This window comes from Lissotriton vulgaris, chromosome 2_1, assembly GCF_964263255.1.
Source record: "Lissotriton vulgaris chromosome 2_1, aLisVul1.2, whole genome shotgun sequence".
In the NCBI taxonomy this organism is placed as follows: Eukaryota; Metazoa; Chordata; class Amphibia; order Caudata; family Salamandridae; genus Lissotriton; species Lissotriton vulgaris.
In genome coordinates this window covers 507,982,001-508,001,132 of record NC_141687.1, presented here as the reverse complement: position 1 = coordinate 508,001,132, position 19,132 = coordinate 507,982,001, and the positions used below count along the sequence as shown (strand labels likewise).

At 44.9% G+C, this 19,132-nt stretch overlaps 1 protein-coding gene across 2 annotated transcripts in view; it reads left to right on the top strand.

Annotated features, from left to right (window-relative positions):
* GTF3C3 (general transcription factor IIIC subunit 3) overlaps positions 1–19,132 on the top strand; it is a 310,738-nt gene that overhangs the window by 206,596 nt on the left and 85,010 nt on the right. For both annotated transcript variants that reach the window (XM_086955414.1, XM_086955413.1), the window contains exons 12-14: positions 330–431; positions 5,655–5,790; positions 8,550–8,787. In XM_086955414.1, the coding sequence (XP_086811540.1) occupies positions 330–431; positions 5,655–5,790; positions 8,550–8,787 (476 nt within the window). The remainder of the gene's footprint in view (positions 1–329; positions 432–5,654; positions 5,791–8,549; positions 8,788–19,132) is intronic.

The following is a 19,132-nucleotide window of genomic DNA, read 5'->3' as shown; positions in this document are numbered from 1 at the left end:
CATGGCTCAATTATTTGCTTTGAAGACATTTCCTGTGATTCCCAGTATTGGCTTTTTGGCTTTTTTGGGACATTCTTCATTGCAGTTCTAGTTTTAAGTCTTAATTTTACTGGCTGCTTTCTGGAAATTGACTTTCAGTATTAAACTCCAAGTTAGATTGTAGAGTTCTAGATGTTTGCAGCTTTGTGTTACACATTTAACTGAAGCATAATCATGCTGGTATTATATGAGAAAGGTATAGTATTATTAACGATGCTCCTTCTCAATAAATTCTACAGTCACAAAGAGAAGGTGTGTGTGTGTTCATAGATCTCTCTTTTCTTATTTAGGAATTAAAGCTGTTGCTTCATCGATCTACTTTGCTTTTCTCGCAAGGCAGACAATATGACTATGTCGACACATTGTTCACGATGTTGGCAATGCTTTTAAAGGTGAGTGCACTATGAAGTACAGAGTAACCAATGTGTACTCTGATTAAACAGTAAAGCACTTTCTTGTGTTTGCAGTTTGTGAGATATTTTTTTTAGATTTTTGTAAAAATCACCATTCATTTTCATTGCAGGTCTACAGTTTTTTGAACATTTAGCAGAACCTCGCAGCTGTGAAACTTTTTTCACTGATTTGTTAAATGGTTTTTGAGATATTTGTTTGGCAAAAAGCTGTTGTATTGTCAGTTAAATTAGCTAATTCTGTCAGTTAAATAATGTTTTGAAACACAAGATTACCACCATTTTGAATTGGGTTAAATTTAGGATGTATAAAAGAGGTTTGTGGGAATTTGAGTGGACACTTGAGTAGGACTATTGATTGTACGGGGTAAGAGGGCGGGATCCAGATGCGTAGAAATGCGATTTGCTATAAAGAAGAAAATATCAGTTGTAGAAGAACATGAATATAGGGAGTTGATGGCAAGGAACAGAATGTTCTTAGGCTGGGAGAACGATATGGGTGGTTATGAGTATTAGACAAATAATAACTTAAATGAGAAAAGAGCATTACCATCAAACCCAGCCAAATTTGTAATAAAATGTTTAAAAAAAACGGCGCGGCTGAGGGTGGTCAAATTGGTTGTACTATGGAATAAGTGGACACATAGACATGGCATCTCTGCTGTGCGTGGCAAACATCCGTGCACTGTAGGCTATGTGCGCTTGGGAGCTGAGGCAGGGGCCTAGCATGTTGTCTTCAGCCATGCCCTACACTCGGCCTCACTGTGCATGGATGACTGCCGCAGTGGGTTATATAAACTTGGACAACTACCCCTGCTGCACACACAGAAGTCCGTGTGCAGTGGGTAATGAGCCAGTGTGCAGCACACGAAGGCAGACCTTGGACCACATTCAGCGCTCAGTCCCCCCTTCACATGGCTAAAGACTGAAGACCGTGGTTTATATACACATAGAGGCTGAGCGCATACCTCTGTGCATGGCCAAAGGCAATGCATAGTGGGTTATATCTACATCAGCGGGTATGTTTTTTAAGATAGGGGTTTGAGCTGTAGGAGTGAAGTGCTTGGGAATAGATTACATTTAGCTTTCATTTGAATGAGATATTTTTTTCATGATGGACGAGCCAGGGTTTGGTTTAAAGTCTGGTTATTTTTAGGTCCGTGTTCCCTTGGGTCCTGTCTTAGTTCGTCCCTATCTTGCTGATTTCTATGTTACGTGATCGGACGTTAAGAATTAGGGCACCTTCATCCTCTTAGCGCTTTGTTGGGACCTATAAAATAAATACCAGCTTCAACTCGAAAATATGTGCATACCCATTTTTTAACTAAATTTCGGTGTCCATGGAAGAGGCTTCGATTCCCACAAATGTAAGAACAAATGTGTCTGTTGATTGGTGAGAGGCATTTTGCACTAGATTGTAAAATGGCAAATATGTGGAAGGTCAAAATATTTTGGCATAAAAATATAAGATGATTGAGGATTTAGATAAACATCTTACAACCGTGAAAGGAAATGGAATTCGATGCTAATTAATAGAAGGGGGTCCAAGGGGAAGCAGCAATTCCCAATTGTCATAAGGTGATCACTGCACTATTTGTAGACCCACACCTTAAACTTTGAGCCCACTTAAGGAGATAATGATTTTAATTTAAAGCACATCTTACCTGAACTCCTTGGGAAGCATGTAGGTCATGTGAAAGGGGCCAATAAAGCATTGAGTATTCCACTGGCTAATAGGACCCCGTGGGCAGGGGAGACTACACTTAAAGCAGGTCAGCGAAGCATAAGTATTTGCATCTGGTTCCTGAATTGTTAACCTGATAATTTCGTTTGTCACTATCTGTTGAAAGGGAAGCAATTGATCAAGTAATTTCCTCGCACTCATTGTGCAGTAAGTGAAAGGAGTGAGGACATAGTAGAAAAAAGCTGCAGGGGTCTGTCGTTTCAAACAAAGGTATGAAAGTGAAAATGGTCAAAAGAGAAGAGTGGCGGTGTTTGGAAGGGCCTGCCCCTTACATGAGGGCGACTGCCGAGAGGCACCATAGTTAAAGCTGGATTATTGACAAATCCAGCGAGCAGGAAATTCAGCATTCCACCCTCCATCTCTAAATTCATATAAAACCACTTTTTTAAGGTCATGATGTTAATTTGAGATGCTAGGGGAGTGAGTGACAGAACTTCCCTCCTAGGAGAGATCTATTTTCTTACGTTGTCCGCTCAAGAACCTTAACTATAGAGCAAAGAGTTCCTTGTGATCAAAATACTCATCCAGTGTACGTCTGCCTTAATGATTAAACCTGTGCTCCCCTAATTAATATAGTTCTACTGACGACCCACGTGTTTAACTTCTCCAATGGCTTTTAATAAATATGATTAGAAGTGTATTAGTAATTAATAGCAGTGATCTGTAGCAGCAGTCACCTGGGGCTGTATTTTACATTGTGCCCTGGGTTCGCAACGGGTGTATGCGCCCACTTTTTGTGCCCCTGGGGCATAACGGCATTACAGAGGGTTCCTCCGATGCTTGTGTGGCCCCCCTGTAATTCTGATAGCGCTGGTGCACATATTACGCCAGTGCCATCATAAGAAGGCATTCCATTATTTGTATGCGGGAGTTGCCCCATGTACATGAGGGAATGGGGGGGGGGGGTGAAAGGGAGTCCCATGGACACCCCCAGGCATTCCCTTGCAGGCGGGTGCAGTTACTCACTGCACTCCCTTGAAAGGGGATCTCTCTCCCATCTTCAAAGTGCAGGCAGATTGCCATCTGCTCTGTGAAACACTGAGCCGCTTTACATAAGCTGCTCCATATTTCACTTGAATGTGCACCCTGAGAAACTAGGTTTGCCGCTGCCCTGGGGGCAGCGCATACATTGTAATACTGCGCACTGTCCCTATTTGGGCCCAGCGGACCTTTTGAAAGGTGCGCCATGGCACCAACAGGGAGGGTGTGCAGTATTCATAATATTTATTTTTATTTATTTATTTGCGAGTTTATATAGCGCTGTGAATAAACTCCCGTAGGAGTATCTCCGCGCTGAAGACAACCGGTAAAGAAACTGATAAAGGAAGTGATGAAGTTAAAATTGTGCCAAGAAGCTCCTATAATCCAACAAGGGTGCTTAGCTAGAATGAACTAAACAGAAAAGTTTTCAGGTATTTTCTGAAATGAAGATGATTATGGCATTGCCTCAATGAGAGCGGGAGTGAATTCCAGAGGTTAGGACCTACCACGGACAAAGCCCTGCCAACTAGCCTAGATTTAGTTATCTTAGGAACGCTCAGTAACAGCTGGTCACTGGATCTAAGGGCACGGGTAGGGACATAAGGGACAAATTTACTGGCCAAATACTCTGGTCCTAGTTGATTAAGGCCCTTATGAATGATACAGCAGGTCTTAAACTTTACTCGTTGACGTATTGGCAACCAGTGAAGTTTGTGTAGTAACGGTTTAGAAGGGGATCTGGGGGGTGCATTAAGCACCAACCTAGCTGCTGTATTTTGCACCACCTGCAGACGATCCAAAACCTCTTCATTTGCACCTGCCAAGAGAACGTTACAATAATCAAGGCGGCTGATAACCAGAGCCTGAACTAAGGTTTTCCTATAGGAGTCAGAGAGGAAAGGAAAAATTCTACGGAGGAGACCTATCATGTGGAAACAGGATCCCACAGTAGTAATGACATTTTTCTTCATGGTCAACTCCGGTTCCAATCTAACTCCCAGGTTCTTGATTATTGTTTTGGGCTCAGGAACTGGGCCCAGATCAGAAGGCCACCAATCGGGGGACCATTGGACCCTAGCTTCACCGAAAAGCATCACCTCTGTCTTTCCGACATTACATTGAAGAAAGTTGGAGGACATCCACCTTGCAACTGCCTTCATCCCATCGGAAAAAGATTGTATAATTTCCGGGGTAAGTTGTTTAAAGGGGAAGAGCAGCTGCGTATCATCAGCGTAGGACACTGGGCAGAATCCAAAAGCTCTAGTAACATCTGCCAAGGGAGCCACATAGGTATTAAATAATGTCGGGCTCAAACAAGAGCCCTGCGGGACCCCCTTGGTAATATTAACCTCTTCCAACCTGAACTCACCCATGGTGACAGATTGGGTGCGGTTGGAGAGAAAGCTTTTGATCCAGTCCAGTGCTCCACCGCCGATTCCACTCACAGACAGTCGTTCGATCAAGATGGTATGGGAAATCGTATCGAACGCTGCCGATAAGTCCAGCAGCACCAGGACAACAGAGTAGCCTTTGTCCTGGTACAGCCGTAGGTCGTCTGTTATCGACAGCAAGGCCGTTTCAGTGCTGTATTTTGGCCTAAAACTTGACTGTGATGGATCAAGGCTACCAGATTGTTCCAGGTAGGTAGATAGCTGCTTATTGGTGTGCTTTTCGATGATTTTCCATAGAAATGGCAAGAGGGAGATAGGCCTAAGGTAGACATGTTGGTCCAAGGAATAGATGAGTTCTTCCTAATAGGTCTAACTAGGGCTTTTTTCCTGCACTGTGGGACAACTCCAGTTGTAAGTGAGAGATTCACCAGTCTCTGAACATCAGGGCCCAGTGTACTCCCTAAAGGACCCATAAGTCTAGCTGAGAGCAAGTCCGCCGGGCTTCCACTTTTAATATCAGTGAACAGTTTCTGGACCTCTATTAGCGATATTTCAGGAAAATCGTTAAATAATACAGTCCCTGATGTTCTCCATATCACAACCTGAACTGGGTGTAACCATGCAATTCAGGTCCATCCTGGATAATTCTTTCTTCTAAAATAAGGTAATCTCAGGTTCTCTTTTGCATGATATTGCAGTGCACTGTTGAGAGGGATAGAATACCTAGAAAAAATAACCCCATGTCTCTGTTAGGTTAATTTCTGTGTACCTACCCAATTTCAATCATACAATACTTTTTTTTGTAATTGCATCATTTGTATCATGTGTTTGTGGTAACAAAAATAACGCCCTTTTACTGTAGTCTCATATCGTACAGTGCAGGACGCACTATAGCAGATATTTGCTTCATTGTTCCAGGGTTTGTTTAAAGCTTCAGCTCAAGTTGAATTCTTCACTGATACAGGTAATGTCTTACTTGGCACTCTTCTGTGCGGTGATGACAAACTGACTCACTTTAAACAAAACATGCGTTTGCAATAAAAAATGGTAACAAAAGCGAATTTCATTTACTTCCCTTCCTATGTCCAGGTTGCAATGAACAGAGCTCAGGTTTGCTTGATATCCAGTTCCAAATCTGGAGAAAGGCATCTTCACCTTTTGAAGGTTTCCAGGGATAAGATTTCAGACAGCGATGACCAAGAGACTGCAAACTGTGATGCAAAAGGTAGAAATTCATTCATTATGAACATACGAGTCATACAGGTGTACTATATTTGCATTATTAAACTAAATGAAAAGTCTCCATCATAAATGTGTGTTTACAACCCCAGCATGATACTATTTTAAATACAGGTTTATCGTGAAGCAACTGCATGTGATTATATGTTCTTTCTTTGCACTGGGATGTAGTACCAGCAGCAGTGTAAATATTTGACTTGCGCTTTTGAGGCAACAGATCCATACATTTAGATCATCAATTGTTATCAGTCTTAAGTAGACTGCATTCCATAAGCTCTAACTTTGTGTCACCAAGTAAAGCTTAGGATACAGTTAAAAGGTTCACTACCATTAACGTTTTCTGTAATCTTTAAACATCATCTTAAGACTGAAATGCTCAAGCACTTAATAATTTGGGGCAGACACACAGTATTAGGAAAGTATTACCATATTAATGCAATTCCATGCTTAATAAGCACTATGTCTTAGTTTTGGGCTAAACTGTTTTCGTTTTTATGGCTCCAGGTCTGTCAAAATGATTAATTCATCTTTACATTTATGAATCTCTGCGTCTTTATGTAGGGAAAGAATATCCATTCTAGTCCACTAATCCTCAAAATGACAAAGCATTTTCCTAGAGAAGGGAAAGCTCTGTGGAGATTTGGGATGCAAGAAATAACAGAGGAAGTTCCTCTTCGTTGGGGATGGGATGGCATGTTTCTCTACGTATATCACAGATATATTTAAAGAAGATAGCCGCAAATCCAGTCTTTTCTGGACAAAAGGAGATGGAGAGGATTGAGGCATTCTAACTCTGCTACTGCTTGCCACCCGCCAGGCTTGTGCAGCTGAGCCTAATCGAGTGCAGGTCACTCGATGGCTTCCCATTTAGCACTGTTTGAGGGAGGTGAGTGCCAGAGAGGCCCCTGCTGTAACCCTCCCAGATAGATTTGCTCGACATGCTGGAGCCAAAATATGTGCAATCAGAGAATAGGAACAGCAGTAGGGGGGCGATGGCTTGTGTGAAACTGACATTGCTGTCAAAAGTAAGTGATTAAAACTGGAGTTTATTTAGGTTTACAATGTTTATTCGTAGTCCACCATACACTTAAAAGTTGAAGGCAAGTTACACTACCCAGACCATCTTGATTCTTTAAACTTCCCAGCTGAGAATGAAGGTGGCTTAAACCTTGCCCACATTGTCTGGCATATATTTCCTTAAAAAATATAATTAAACCTGCAGCTCCAAGAACAAGTCCCACAAAGTTCCTAAGCTGCAGAATGCCTAGCATTGCCTTGTATAAAGGATATCCTTGATGACAAAAACTAAGATTTTAGCAATTCATTGAACGTTGCTGTCCCTACCCCTGGAAGAGCTGAGATATTCAAGTGGAAATGCCAGCAGTGTTAGCCATAAATCTTTAAGACCAAACTAAAGATTTGAAGGACATTGTTAGACATCCCCTCAGAATCACAGATCATGACACGTGGGGGATGGACGTTTTTAAGGAAAAGGGAACCCAAAGGTATACAAGGGACCATAGGTAAGGATTGTTTGTCGAGGAACAGGTGGTCCCTTGGTGTAGAGCTACATCAAACAATGAGCATAGAAATTACATAAGTTACATGTCACAAGTTTTGAAATAAGATTTTTTAAAATATTTATTCGATCACATAATAGAGGAACTTAATGGTAGTGGCAAACATAAGGCAAAAGACAGCAACAAGGGGAATACTATACAACTCAGACATTTAAAAAGGAGTGACAAGTAACAAAGCTCCAAAAATTCAGTCACAATTTTTTTTAATACCAATGCTATTGACCGTATAAATCTGTGATATATACAATAGTCACGGTACTGTGTGTCGGCGACGTTTCGGTGCCATCGCTTTTTCAATGTACCCCCTACTCCTTGAATCCTGGAGACCGATGCTGTCCCTTTTTTCAGGCAGTGAATCTTCATGTTTTGCCACGTCCCTCACCACAGCAGCATTCTTAGTATGTGATTCTGCCTAAATTGACGGATATTATGTAAGTTATCTGCTGGTGTTCGCGTAATTTGGACGCAACGCTCATTATATGCACCACCATTCTCGGTTTCTTACTGATCCTCAAAATCTTTCCGGATATCTCCACGACCATTGGGTTGCCCACTTCCATTAAGTTCCTCTTTAATTTGATTGAATAAATATTTTAAAAATTCTTATTTCAAAGCTTGTGGCATAGAACTTATTTAATTTCTATGCTCATTGTTTGATGTAGCTCTACATTAAACTTGCCTTCCTACAGCAAAACGTTTGCCAGTGATGATTGCTCTATGTACTCCGATTTAATCTTTGTGGGGTGAGGAAAAAGTAATTTGCTAGGTACACATTAGTTCGGATTGGGAAAATATCTTCACGTCTAAAAGTTGTTCTAGGATCTTTCCTGGCCCTCTCACTGTAGTTTCACAGCAACTCTAATTTGTCGGAATGTTGACCCTTCATAAATAAGACCTGTGTTGCTGTTCCATCCATCCAAAGAAATTTCAAAGCTGTGTTTCCTTTGTCCTCTCATGCATCGGTGTCCTCGTGTTTTTTTTTGTAATATCTGTTTGAATACCCTACGGATGTGCAAAGAGACTGTAAGCTACCAACTCATGGAGTCTACACCAATCTTTGTAAGAGACGTATTAATCCTATGAAGATTTGTTTTACAAGCACAAGCTCGATTTAGTTCATCTTAATGAATCTTATATGGTTATTTTTTAATATTTGTTTTTATAGCAATTTTTGCAGTGCTCACAAGTGTTCTGTCCAAGGATGACTGGTGGGGTCTCCTCCTGAAGGCTGTGTATGCTTTGTGTGAATTGTCCCGATACAATGAGGCTGAACTGCTTGTGGACTCTTCTCTGGAATATTATTCCTTTTATGATGACCGGCAAAAGCGCAAAGAGCTAGAGTACTTCGGACTTTCAGCAGCAATTCTGGACAAGAACTTTAGAAAAGCCTACACTTATATAAGGTAAGAGAGCGATTCTATCCCATGCTATTTGACTTAATTCTCCAGGTCTGGTGTAATCAGTCATTTGAAATTTAACAAGGAGTTGGCCTAACGTCTAGGGCAGTCAACCTCGAATCTGGGAAACCGGGTGCGAGTCTCGGCAATGACGCTGAACATCCTGTGATTCTGGGCAAAACACTTAATCTCCCTGTGCCTAACAAAAATGAATGTGTCCTCATATAACGCAACTGATGCTATGTAAAGCGCTCTGATATGCATACCGGGTCAAGTTCGCGCCTACATCTACAGGTAAAGTCAGAAAATGGCAGATTAATAAACATGACACTCTGGATCTGCAAAAATAAAGCCCTGGCTTCACTTTCCCAGACACTAGTAGCATCTTAGCGCATTCTCATCATCTTGAGTCGGTCCAGAAGGAACGTGGTGAGTTTCTGCATAAAGATTCAACAATCAACCTGACGACAGGCAAAGTCACACCGCTCAGTCCTGTATATGGGCCCCAACATGCTATATGCATCATCATGAACTGAACTCTGCAATCAAAAAGATTGGTATAGAAAGTCTGATGCAGCCAACATTAGTCAAGGCAAAAAGGAATGGGAGTTTGTACACTACACAAATACCTATAAAATAGCAGGGTCTGTAATTCAATGCAGTGTTTGTAGGCCTCTCTGCTTTCTATATGTTTCACAGTACTAACCTCATCCCTTTCAACAGTGGCCATTGTTGTTTCATCCATTTCTTTATTTTATTTATTTATTTATTTTGAAAGTTTAATATAGCGCGAACAAGATCTTTGCAGATATCAGAGCGCTTTACACGGCTGGGAATGCCAGCAAGAGAGTGGGGTTACACATAAGTAGTACAGCACATCAATAATACAAGTATAACAGTTAGATGTGTACATAGATAGTCAGTAGCATCAATAATACAGGTAAGATACATATTCATAAAGTTCGAACAGCGAGTTAAATGTGTGCGTAGATAGTTAGTAGCGACAATATTTCAGGTGAAATACATAGTTGCGGTGTTACTCCAACTCAAAATGGCTCAAGGTGAAATACATAGTCATAGAGTTCGAGCAAAGTAATACAGGTCAGAGCAGGGTCTTTCCAAATCCAAGCTAATAGGTCAAGTGTATTTGGCCATAAAAATAGCTTTTACTTCTTTCTTAAAAAGTGTGAAGGAGGGGATGAGCCTGGTTTCAGGAGGGAGTGAGTTCCAAATCCTGGGTGCCATTCCTGAGAAAGAGCGTTTATAGGTTTTTACCTTCCGGAATCTTCGAGGTTTCAGCAGAAGATTGTCTGTGCCTCTAGTGTTTCTAGAGCCGCCAGAGATTGACAGCTTCTGAGTGAGGTATCCGGGAGAGCTCAGATGTAGAGCCTTGTGTGTCATGCAGGCGATTTTCAAATGTATTCTGGCTTCAAAAGGCAGCCAGTCCAGCGTTTTCAGATCAGGTGTGATGTGCGAGTGTTTTTTTGATCCAGTGATGAGTCTGGCTGCAGCGTTTAGAGAGGCTCTTAGGGGTGCAGTGCTGGTTAACGGGAGACCGCAGAGGGCGGTGCTGCCGTATTCAATTCGCGGGATTACTAAAGCTTGTACTGCAGTTTGGAAGTCTTTGGCTGGTAGGAAGGGTTTAAGTTTCCTCAGTGTATTGATTTGGAAGTTCGCTCCCTTAGTGGCCTTGCTGATATGCTGCTGCATGTTAAGGTTGGAGTCGAGGGTTATGCCTAGAGATTTCGCTGAGTCCACTATGGTGGGTTGGACATTGAGTGCCGTTAACTGTTTAAGCCAGGTTTGCGTGATGGGGATCTTCGCGGGAGGTGCGATCAGCAGGAATTCTGTTTTCAGAGCATTGAGTTTGAGATGATTATCAGCCAGCCAGGATTGAGTGCTTCTAATCGTAGAGTTCAGTAGTAAAATGTCGTTGGGGGATTGTAGTTTGAGATATAGTTGGGTGTCATCTGCGTACATGTGAAAAAGTACATTGGATGCTTGAAGCAAGGTGGTGAGAGGTTCCATAACTAAGTTGAACAGTGTTGGAGATAGGGAAGATCCTTGGGGGACGCCTAACGACACAGGTATTGGAGAGGACATCATGTTGTTACTCTTGAATTTCTGCGACCTGTTGTGTAAAAAGGAGGTGAACCACTTGAGAACAGTCCCAGAAAGACCCATTCTTGTGCTCAGAAGATCGAGTAACTTCTCATGTTTGACAGTGTCGAATGCCGAAGAGAGATCAAGCAGGATGAGGAGGCAGGTATCACCTTGATCTAGGATTTGAAGGGCGTCGTCAATTATGTGAGTCATAGCAGTTTCAGTGCTGTGTCCTGCCCGGAAGCCTGATTGATGCGGGTTGAGGAGATCAAACAGGTCGATATGTTTAGTCAGTTGTAGTTGAACGCATTTTTCCAATAATTTGGCGAGAGTGGGAATATTGGTAATGGGACGGTAGTTGTTTAGGTCGGAAGGGTCGACAGTAGGTTTCTTTAGCAAAGGTGTGACTTGTCCAACTTTGAGGGAGTCAGGGATGGTTCCTTCTTGGAGAGAGCTGTTGATGATTTTAGTCCAGAGAGGAAGGAGCAGTGGGATGAAATCTTTGACAGCGTTAGCAGGGAGGGGGTCCGTGAGGTGATTGGAAGGTTTCAAGGTGTTGAGCAGTTTGCCTATTTCTTCTTCGGAGTAGGTCTCAAAGGTTGACCATGTTGCATTGTTTTTAGGTTCGGTGGGTGTTATGCAATTGAGTGTGTTGTGGAGTCTTGCGTCAGCGCGGAGATCATTCTTTATGTTGTCAGTTTTTTGGGTAAAGAAAGTGGCGAAGTCTTCACAGGAGGGTGCTTCGTGCAAGGTACTGAGAGGTTGGGGTTGTTCCTTGGCTTGTGTTCTGATTAACTCAAAGAGTTTTCTAGGGCGATTTTTTGCTTGGTCGAGCTGGAGGCTGAAGAAGTTTGCTTTTGAGCGCTTTATTTTCCTGAAGTAGGCGTTTCTCTTTTTCTTCAGGGTTTTCAGGTGTAGTGCAGAGGGAGCTGTCCTCCAGGTGCGCTCTGCCAATCTCATGGCTCGTCTATCTTCATTGAGACTCCCGTCGTACCATGGGTTGGAGATTTTAGCGGAGACTCTTTTTAGCTGCATGGGAGCAGCCTCATTAATTATTGAGGTCACGGTGCTAAGATAGTGGTCAGTCAGGGATTGGACATCAGTAACGCCAGTAGGGGGGAGTAGGAGGTCGCAACTGTTCGGGGGTAAGGATGATGGGTTGAGTTTTTTCAGGTCTCTTTTCCAGACTTTAGTTCTGGTGGGTTGAACCGAATTGTGCTTGACTTTTTCATTGATGTGGAATGTAACCATATGATGGTCTGACCAGTCACAGGGTTGAATAGTCTCAAGTTGAGTAGCGCCCTCTTTGGTGATGATAAGGTCGAGGATAGAGCCTTTCTCGTGGGTCGGGCTGTTACATAATTGTGTGAGGTCCAGTGCGCTGAGGAAGCTTTTAAGACTATTTACCACCGCATCGTTAGGATCGTTCCAATGGAGGTTGAAGTCACCCAGGTATATTTGGGTGAGCTGTCGTCCTGCGTTGGTTGAAATCAGGTCCATCATTTGTTGGGCGAAGATGAGGTGGTCTCTGGGAGGGTGGTAAATGCCATGGAGAGAGCATATTGGTTTGCCATCACTGATGATATCGAGGCAGATGTATTCGTAGGAAGTTGGGGAGGGTAGAGGCGGCACGGAAACTGTCAGAACAGAAAGGCTGTTCCTGTATATGCATGCGATTCCGCCACCTATCTTGCCAGACCTGTCCAGCCTAATGATGTGGTAGTTAGGGGGAACCAGAATGTCCATTATAGGTGTAGAGGATTCGGTTAACCAGGTTTCAGTCAGGATGATAAGGTCAAGGTCCAATCTTAGGATGAGATCAGCGATGTCGGAGGAGTGTTTAGAGGCCGATCTGCAGTTTAGGAGAGTGCATTTGAGACGGGGTGTGTCTGGAGAGGATGAGGGTCCTAGAGAGAGGGGGACTTTTCTAAGGTTATTTGGGACAGACGTTCTGTTGTTGAAAGTGGAGGATCTACGGGGATTTGAGTGTATTGTGGGGATGGGGAAGTGCGAGGCAGTTGTGAGGTCTAGGGAAGCTTGGTCGTAGGAGCGGAGGAGGGAGAGGGTGTCGAGGTCCGAGAGAGGGTTGCATGTACGAAGGGGGCGGTTGTTGCGATTGTGGGCGGGGATCGCGGTCCAGTGAGTGCGACGGTTGTGCTTGTTGCGATTGTGGGCATGGATCGCGGTCCGGTGTGAGGGACGTGGCTTAGGAGCGTCGTCGGGACGGGAGGGTAGCAGGTCGGGAGGGGGGGTGGTGGTGCGTGAGGCGAATCTAGGGGGTGTGGTGAGCAACTCTTTGATGGTGTGCATGTCTTCCTTGATGGTGTGAATTTCTTCTTTGAGTTGTAGGAGGAAGGACATAATCTTGTCTAGCGTGGGATGAGTATTAGTGCTGAGGGTGGAAGTCATGGTTGGGTGGATGACCTGGGACTTAGCGTGTGGGTGAGGGGGAGGGTTAGTGTTCATGCAGGGCTCCGTGTTGTCATCGTGCGGGTTGGTGTTAGGGAGAGAGGGTACGGGGTCGATGGGAGTGGATGAAGTATGGAGGAAGTTGGGGGCGTGGAGGCGGGGATTCATGTCAGGCGGAGAGAGCGGGGTGGAAGTGGAGTGTATGATGGTGGTGAAAGGGCAGCCTGAAGGGAAGTGAGGGCTGAGAGTGGGGGGGGAGTTGAGGTTGGAGATGGTCCTGTCGTGGGGCAGGGGAGTTAAGATAGTAGATGAGGTGTGCTCTGCATGATTAGTTGGCGTGTGGAAGTGGGGGCTGAGAGAGGGGGGGACAGGGTGTGGGATTTGTCGCTATGTGTGTCGATCTGGTGCTGAACTAGGTTAGAGGGGTTGTGGGCGGGGTCTATGGAGACTATGGTGTCAGGGGGGAGAGGATGGGTGGGAGTATTATGAGAGGGGGTCACCGGGGTGGGAGTGTGGGGTCGGCTGGTGTGTGATGGGAGGTTATTTATGTCTGTGATTGCGGAGTGTGGGGTGGTTGCAGTAGGTGGGTGAGTGACTGGTGTGTTGGGGGAGGAGGTGAGGTGCATGTCGTTCTGATGCTGAGCTAGGTAATAAGAGTTGTCGGTGGGGGCTGTGAGGTCTGGGGTGATATTACTGGAGGGAATGTGAGTGGAGGTCCGATGGTTGGAGAGGTTCTCTTTGAAAGTGGGGAACAGGTTGTCTAGTAGTTCCAGGTTCCTGTCTGTGGATTGAATTAGGACAATCCCGTTATTGTAGATAGTAATAGTGGTTCTGCCTAGGAAGAGTTGAGAAGGTGTGATGGAGAGAGTTAAGCAGTGAACGGATTTCCTGGTGGTGGAGACAGTGAGTAGGGAGAGGAACGTTTCTCTTCATTGAGCTCTGCGTGAGGTGTGGAAGATGATATCGATGTTAAGGGATCCATTGACTGGTGAGAAATAGGTGTCAACAAAGGGGATTTCCGGGTGAGACCTCAGGAAGTTGTGTTTAAAGCGTTTAGCGGCTTTTTTGGTGAGTGCGGATGGGTAGTTGATTTTATATGTGTGCTTGCCGATGGGCTCCATGCTGGGATGGCGGTATATGTGTAGGTGAGTGTGACGGTAAAAGTGGGTGTGGGAGGGTAGATGATAGTGTGACACGTGCGCAAAGAACAGTGCAGACAGTAGGTTACATGGTACACAGGTGACCTTAGTGAGTAACAAAAATAGCCAACATATAGGGGTAACAATCTGAGTAAAGCACTATGTCGACAGAAAATTACGTGGTACACGAATGCCACTATTTAGTAACAAGATAGTCAAAATAATCAAGATAAAGAGGTAGCAATCTGTGCCAACCAAAGATAAACAGTGTGACTGGGGGTAGCTTACACAGTGTACACTAATGAATGAAGAAATATCTTAGCCCTTAGCCATAGTCCACACTACTCACACTCCTTTGCCCTGGCACAAAACATTCAAAATAAAAAATATATAATATTGCTGTGCCAAGATAGCAGCCATATATACTACTGCCATAACCATAGGTCCTTCTGTTTATTTTGTCGCTCCTACAACAGGCCCCATAGTTTTATATCAAGGAGTCATCAAGAGTGGAACAATGAAAAAGTGGTCACTGCATATGGCACAGAAAACCCTCATTAGGCAGGCTTGAATAGATGCACTTGATTTCACTGGTTTTTCACTAAGCAATTCCCTTGCCTGGCACCCAGCTCCAAAGGTTGCACATCTTTGAAGGTCATGTTGTCACAGGCTGTACAGTCCAGCAGGGCCAGAGCACAAAAACACCATTGACCACTATCTTAGATTGAGTTGTAAGAGTCATCTTCTATGCTGGGCAACCATCCTCCGTTCTGGTTGAGACAAGTAGCAATTTGGACTCATGCATTTGGTAGGTAAGATGTACCTGACAACCAGGTAAGACAGGAATAATCGCTCAGATGTATTTTTCATTAAACATGTGCAGAAGGGTGTATTTGGTAAGAGTGATTGCAAATCTAGCTGATTGAGAGGAGGCTGTCGTGAGAGAAAAAAGACTGAGGAAAAACTATGGAATGTAATCCAGCTCCAAGTAAATACACGTTGGTAAGATTAATCCAGGCATTTGCAGCACTTCCTGCCACGGTACACTCTGGTTGTATCAGTAGTCTGGATTTTAAACATTGTATGAAAGATCCCCAGAGCAAGGTTTTTAAACATCTCTCGGAGTTATTTGCACTGACAACATCTTGGCCCTTAGATGCACTAAGGAGGGAGGCTGTATGAGGCGGATCAGCTAAGGATGGGCATTATCTAAGTTCTTTTAATCAAAAAGGGGGGGAATTAACCACTATGTCGATATACCAGAGCCTCAATGAAGGTTGTCTTGGAGACCCTCTACCACACATTCACAGTATGCTGTGTATATTATCTCCGCTCATGTGGCTTGATGGATGGTGTCATCATTGGGTCTGTCATTTGAGTGTTTCGTTCTCCAAATCACCCACCATCCTCCACCAGGAGGGAGACTGTCTGGATGTTGACAGTAGTGAGAGGTTAAAATTATCTCCTATCCTGTACAGAAAAGTGTATTGAACAGAGAGAATCAGGATAGGGATAAGGCTTAAAAGCAGGAGTTGATTTTCAGTGGATAAGTAACTGGCCCACAACACCTAGTGGTCCGGTCGACATGTTTTGGCAGAGAATTGCCCCTACAGGTCTTTTGGCCTTCGTCAGGACCGAGGGACTGGTGCGCCTAAAGTTTTCGAACACTCAACACACAATATAGGTAAGTATATTCACTCACCATTCTTTGTCATTGAGCATGTTCTGCTCATGACTGGTCGGTGTTATAGGTGCAGACTTTGGTCGATAACTGTAAGGTAATTAGGAAATGTAATAGCAACAGAACTCTCAGTATAGTACTATTTCAAGCTGATTCCCAATGCATCCAGTGAGAAACTAATGGAGAAATAAGTGAAAGTATCACTGATAGTGACATGTTCATATTATTTAGCTTATGCAACTTGTAGCGAGAAAAGTAAAACGTAAACCATTTGCCCTTGGTAGGGTAACACAAGTGGCCCTCTTATTAGGAATGGTATCTGGATTAATCTAAGCAGTGTGTACTTTAGTAGGTAACATTGCATGGTGTAGAGTTACAAGTGCACAAATAACTTATTTATAAACTGTTGGAAAATATATGTACACTTAGAAGTAGCTTGTAAAATGTTGTAAACAACAGGATAGAGAGTTTACCTTTAAAAGGAGTTCAAATTACCCCATGGGTTGCGAGAGGACTAGGACTGAATGTTTTAGCCTAAGGGAAAAAGAGGACAAAGTATGGCAAAGGAATAGATATTCTAAGGGACTCAGTAACTACAGAGCCATCCCAAACGCTTACCTCGCTTGAAGCTGTCTAACGCAGAAATGCTTTGTGTCCCTCTTGTTCGAATCTTAGAGAGGTTTAGGCGGAATGTGCTTTTATACTTTCCCGGTGATTTTGTACAAAGGGATGTTTGCCTCAGATGAGGACAATTATCCTTAAATGGTTGCAGCGTTATGTAGAGTTTAGTGAGCACGTTTCAAGTAACTGCAGGCTATTTCTAATATACGATGTGGCAAGTGATATGCTAAAGGCAGCCAGCAATAATGAAATCACCTCGTAAGTTGGTTGTTTGCCAATCAAATAAAACAATCTAATCCTGAACCATAATGATTAGGAAAGGTTTGTTAGAATTGTCAAGAATTTATAAATTGCATATCTGAAAGACTATTAGTTATAGATTCCTCACCTTAGAATTACCCCCAGGCGCCAGACTAGATCCAGAGAATTATTTTCTTAGCAGTACCCCTGTGCGTCGGTAGGTGGCCTCAGTCGACTCCGCATTCGTTGTGGTCACCAGGATGACGCTGCAATATGTACTTAGACGCCACCCCTGTGCTCTGAAGTCAGTTCTTTCTTTTTCTGCACCAGCCAGCACAGATCCGGAGTGGTACCCCTAGTCATTTTTTGACTCATATTTTTTCATCTTTTGCCAAATTGTTTGTCGAGTTGTTCAACTCCTGGTGCACGTAGTGATGTCCTACCATCGTCAGACCGGCTTCAAGCCTTGTGACTCCTGCCACAAGGTGATGTCGGTCAGGGACCCATACCCCGTTTGCCTCTGGTGCCTGGAACGCGACCACGACTCAAAGTCGGGCTCCGACTATCAGGGAGCATCCCCTGCCCAGCTTTGTGCATTTTACAAAGCCCTCCACTCCATCTTTGGACAGCCCGACTCCGCCAGCGTGCCTTCGGGCCCCGCAGACTTAGCTGGGGGGGGTCTAGGCCTTTTGATGCCAATGGCTCCAGCCTCAGAGCCGCAGGGCCCCCAGGGATCCAAGCCTGGATCCGGATTGGTGCCGGTCGAACTCACAACACCTCTCCCGGCACCGATTCCTCGGACGACACCTCCGCCGCCGGTTATGTCCACGGCCGGCTTCGACTCCGGCCTCTCCTTCATCTTGAACCGGACCGGTGTCGACCGTTGACTGCACCGGGTGTTACTTTTGTAACACTGTTGTACCCTGTCTTTCTCTATCAACCTGAGTGGCAGCCAGAGGAGGGTGAGGAGGACTGGGAGGGGTCTGTTGACCCTTTGGCAGACCAGCTAGAAGAGCCAGACTGGAGAGAGTAGTTGGGTGAGGCCAATGGTCTGTACACCTCCACTGACCTTGGTAAGCTTTCTCCCCCCACCGTGGCCACGGAGGAGGGAGCCTCCTGATTCAGGTGCTTCAGCTGGCAGTAGCTTCTTCGGAGCCTCTGCTGCCGTGCAATGAGGCACTCACAGACCTCCTTCTGGGCACCAGATCCAAGCCCAGCATAGGGGCCTCCTGTGGATAGGATGATTGCCCGACATCACCGCCTGGCCCTGGGTGACCCCATTTTCCTCTTCTAAAACCCTACCCCCGAGACCTTGATGGTCTAAGCCGCAACATCCAAAGGCACGTTCCCTACTGCTCCCCCGATAGGGAATCCTAGAAGCTGGATCACCTTGGGAAAAATATGTTTTCTTCCGCCAGCTTAGGACTGCAGTCGGTGAACACTGCATGTCTCTTGGGCCGGTACACTCACTCTGTGTAGGACGTGGTTGCACAGGTGCTGCCACAGTGCCCGGCCATGTAGTAGCAGAGGAGAGACGCAGCAAAGTTTGCCATCCGATGTGGGCTGGATACCGCCGACTCGCTGGGTAGAACGATTTCTACGTCCGTAGCCTTGAGACGCTATGCCTGGCTGAGGTCCACTGGATGTCCAATCGACTCCTTTAGACATGCCCTTTGATGGCCGTTACCTGTTTGGCGACCTCTCGCCCTGTTCAGTCTGCCTTTCGCCCCTTTTGTGGCTACGGAAGGTGTGCCCCGCCACATTCCACCAAGGGCCACAGACCAGTGCATATTAACCAGCCGCTGCGCGGCTGGTTACGTGGGACCCAGCACCATGCATCTGGCGGCCAGCAGGTGGGTCAATCCACCAGTGCCCCCTCTGCAGCAGCCTCCAAACCTTAGTCTGACTTTTCAGGGCCACCAGTTGCCAGTGGGTGACGGAATCCGCCATCACCTCCCCCACTGGCACAACATCACGTCGGACAGGAGAGTTTTGAGGATAATCCGAAGGGCCTACTCCCTCCCCTTTGAGACTACTCCTCCCTCCATGCCACCAACACTCCATTGCATGTCGGTGGATCACTTGGCCCTTCTCCGCCAGGAAGTCACGGCTCTCTTGGCCAAGGGAGCTATCGGCGAGTCCCTGCGCCAGAAGTAGG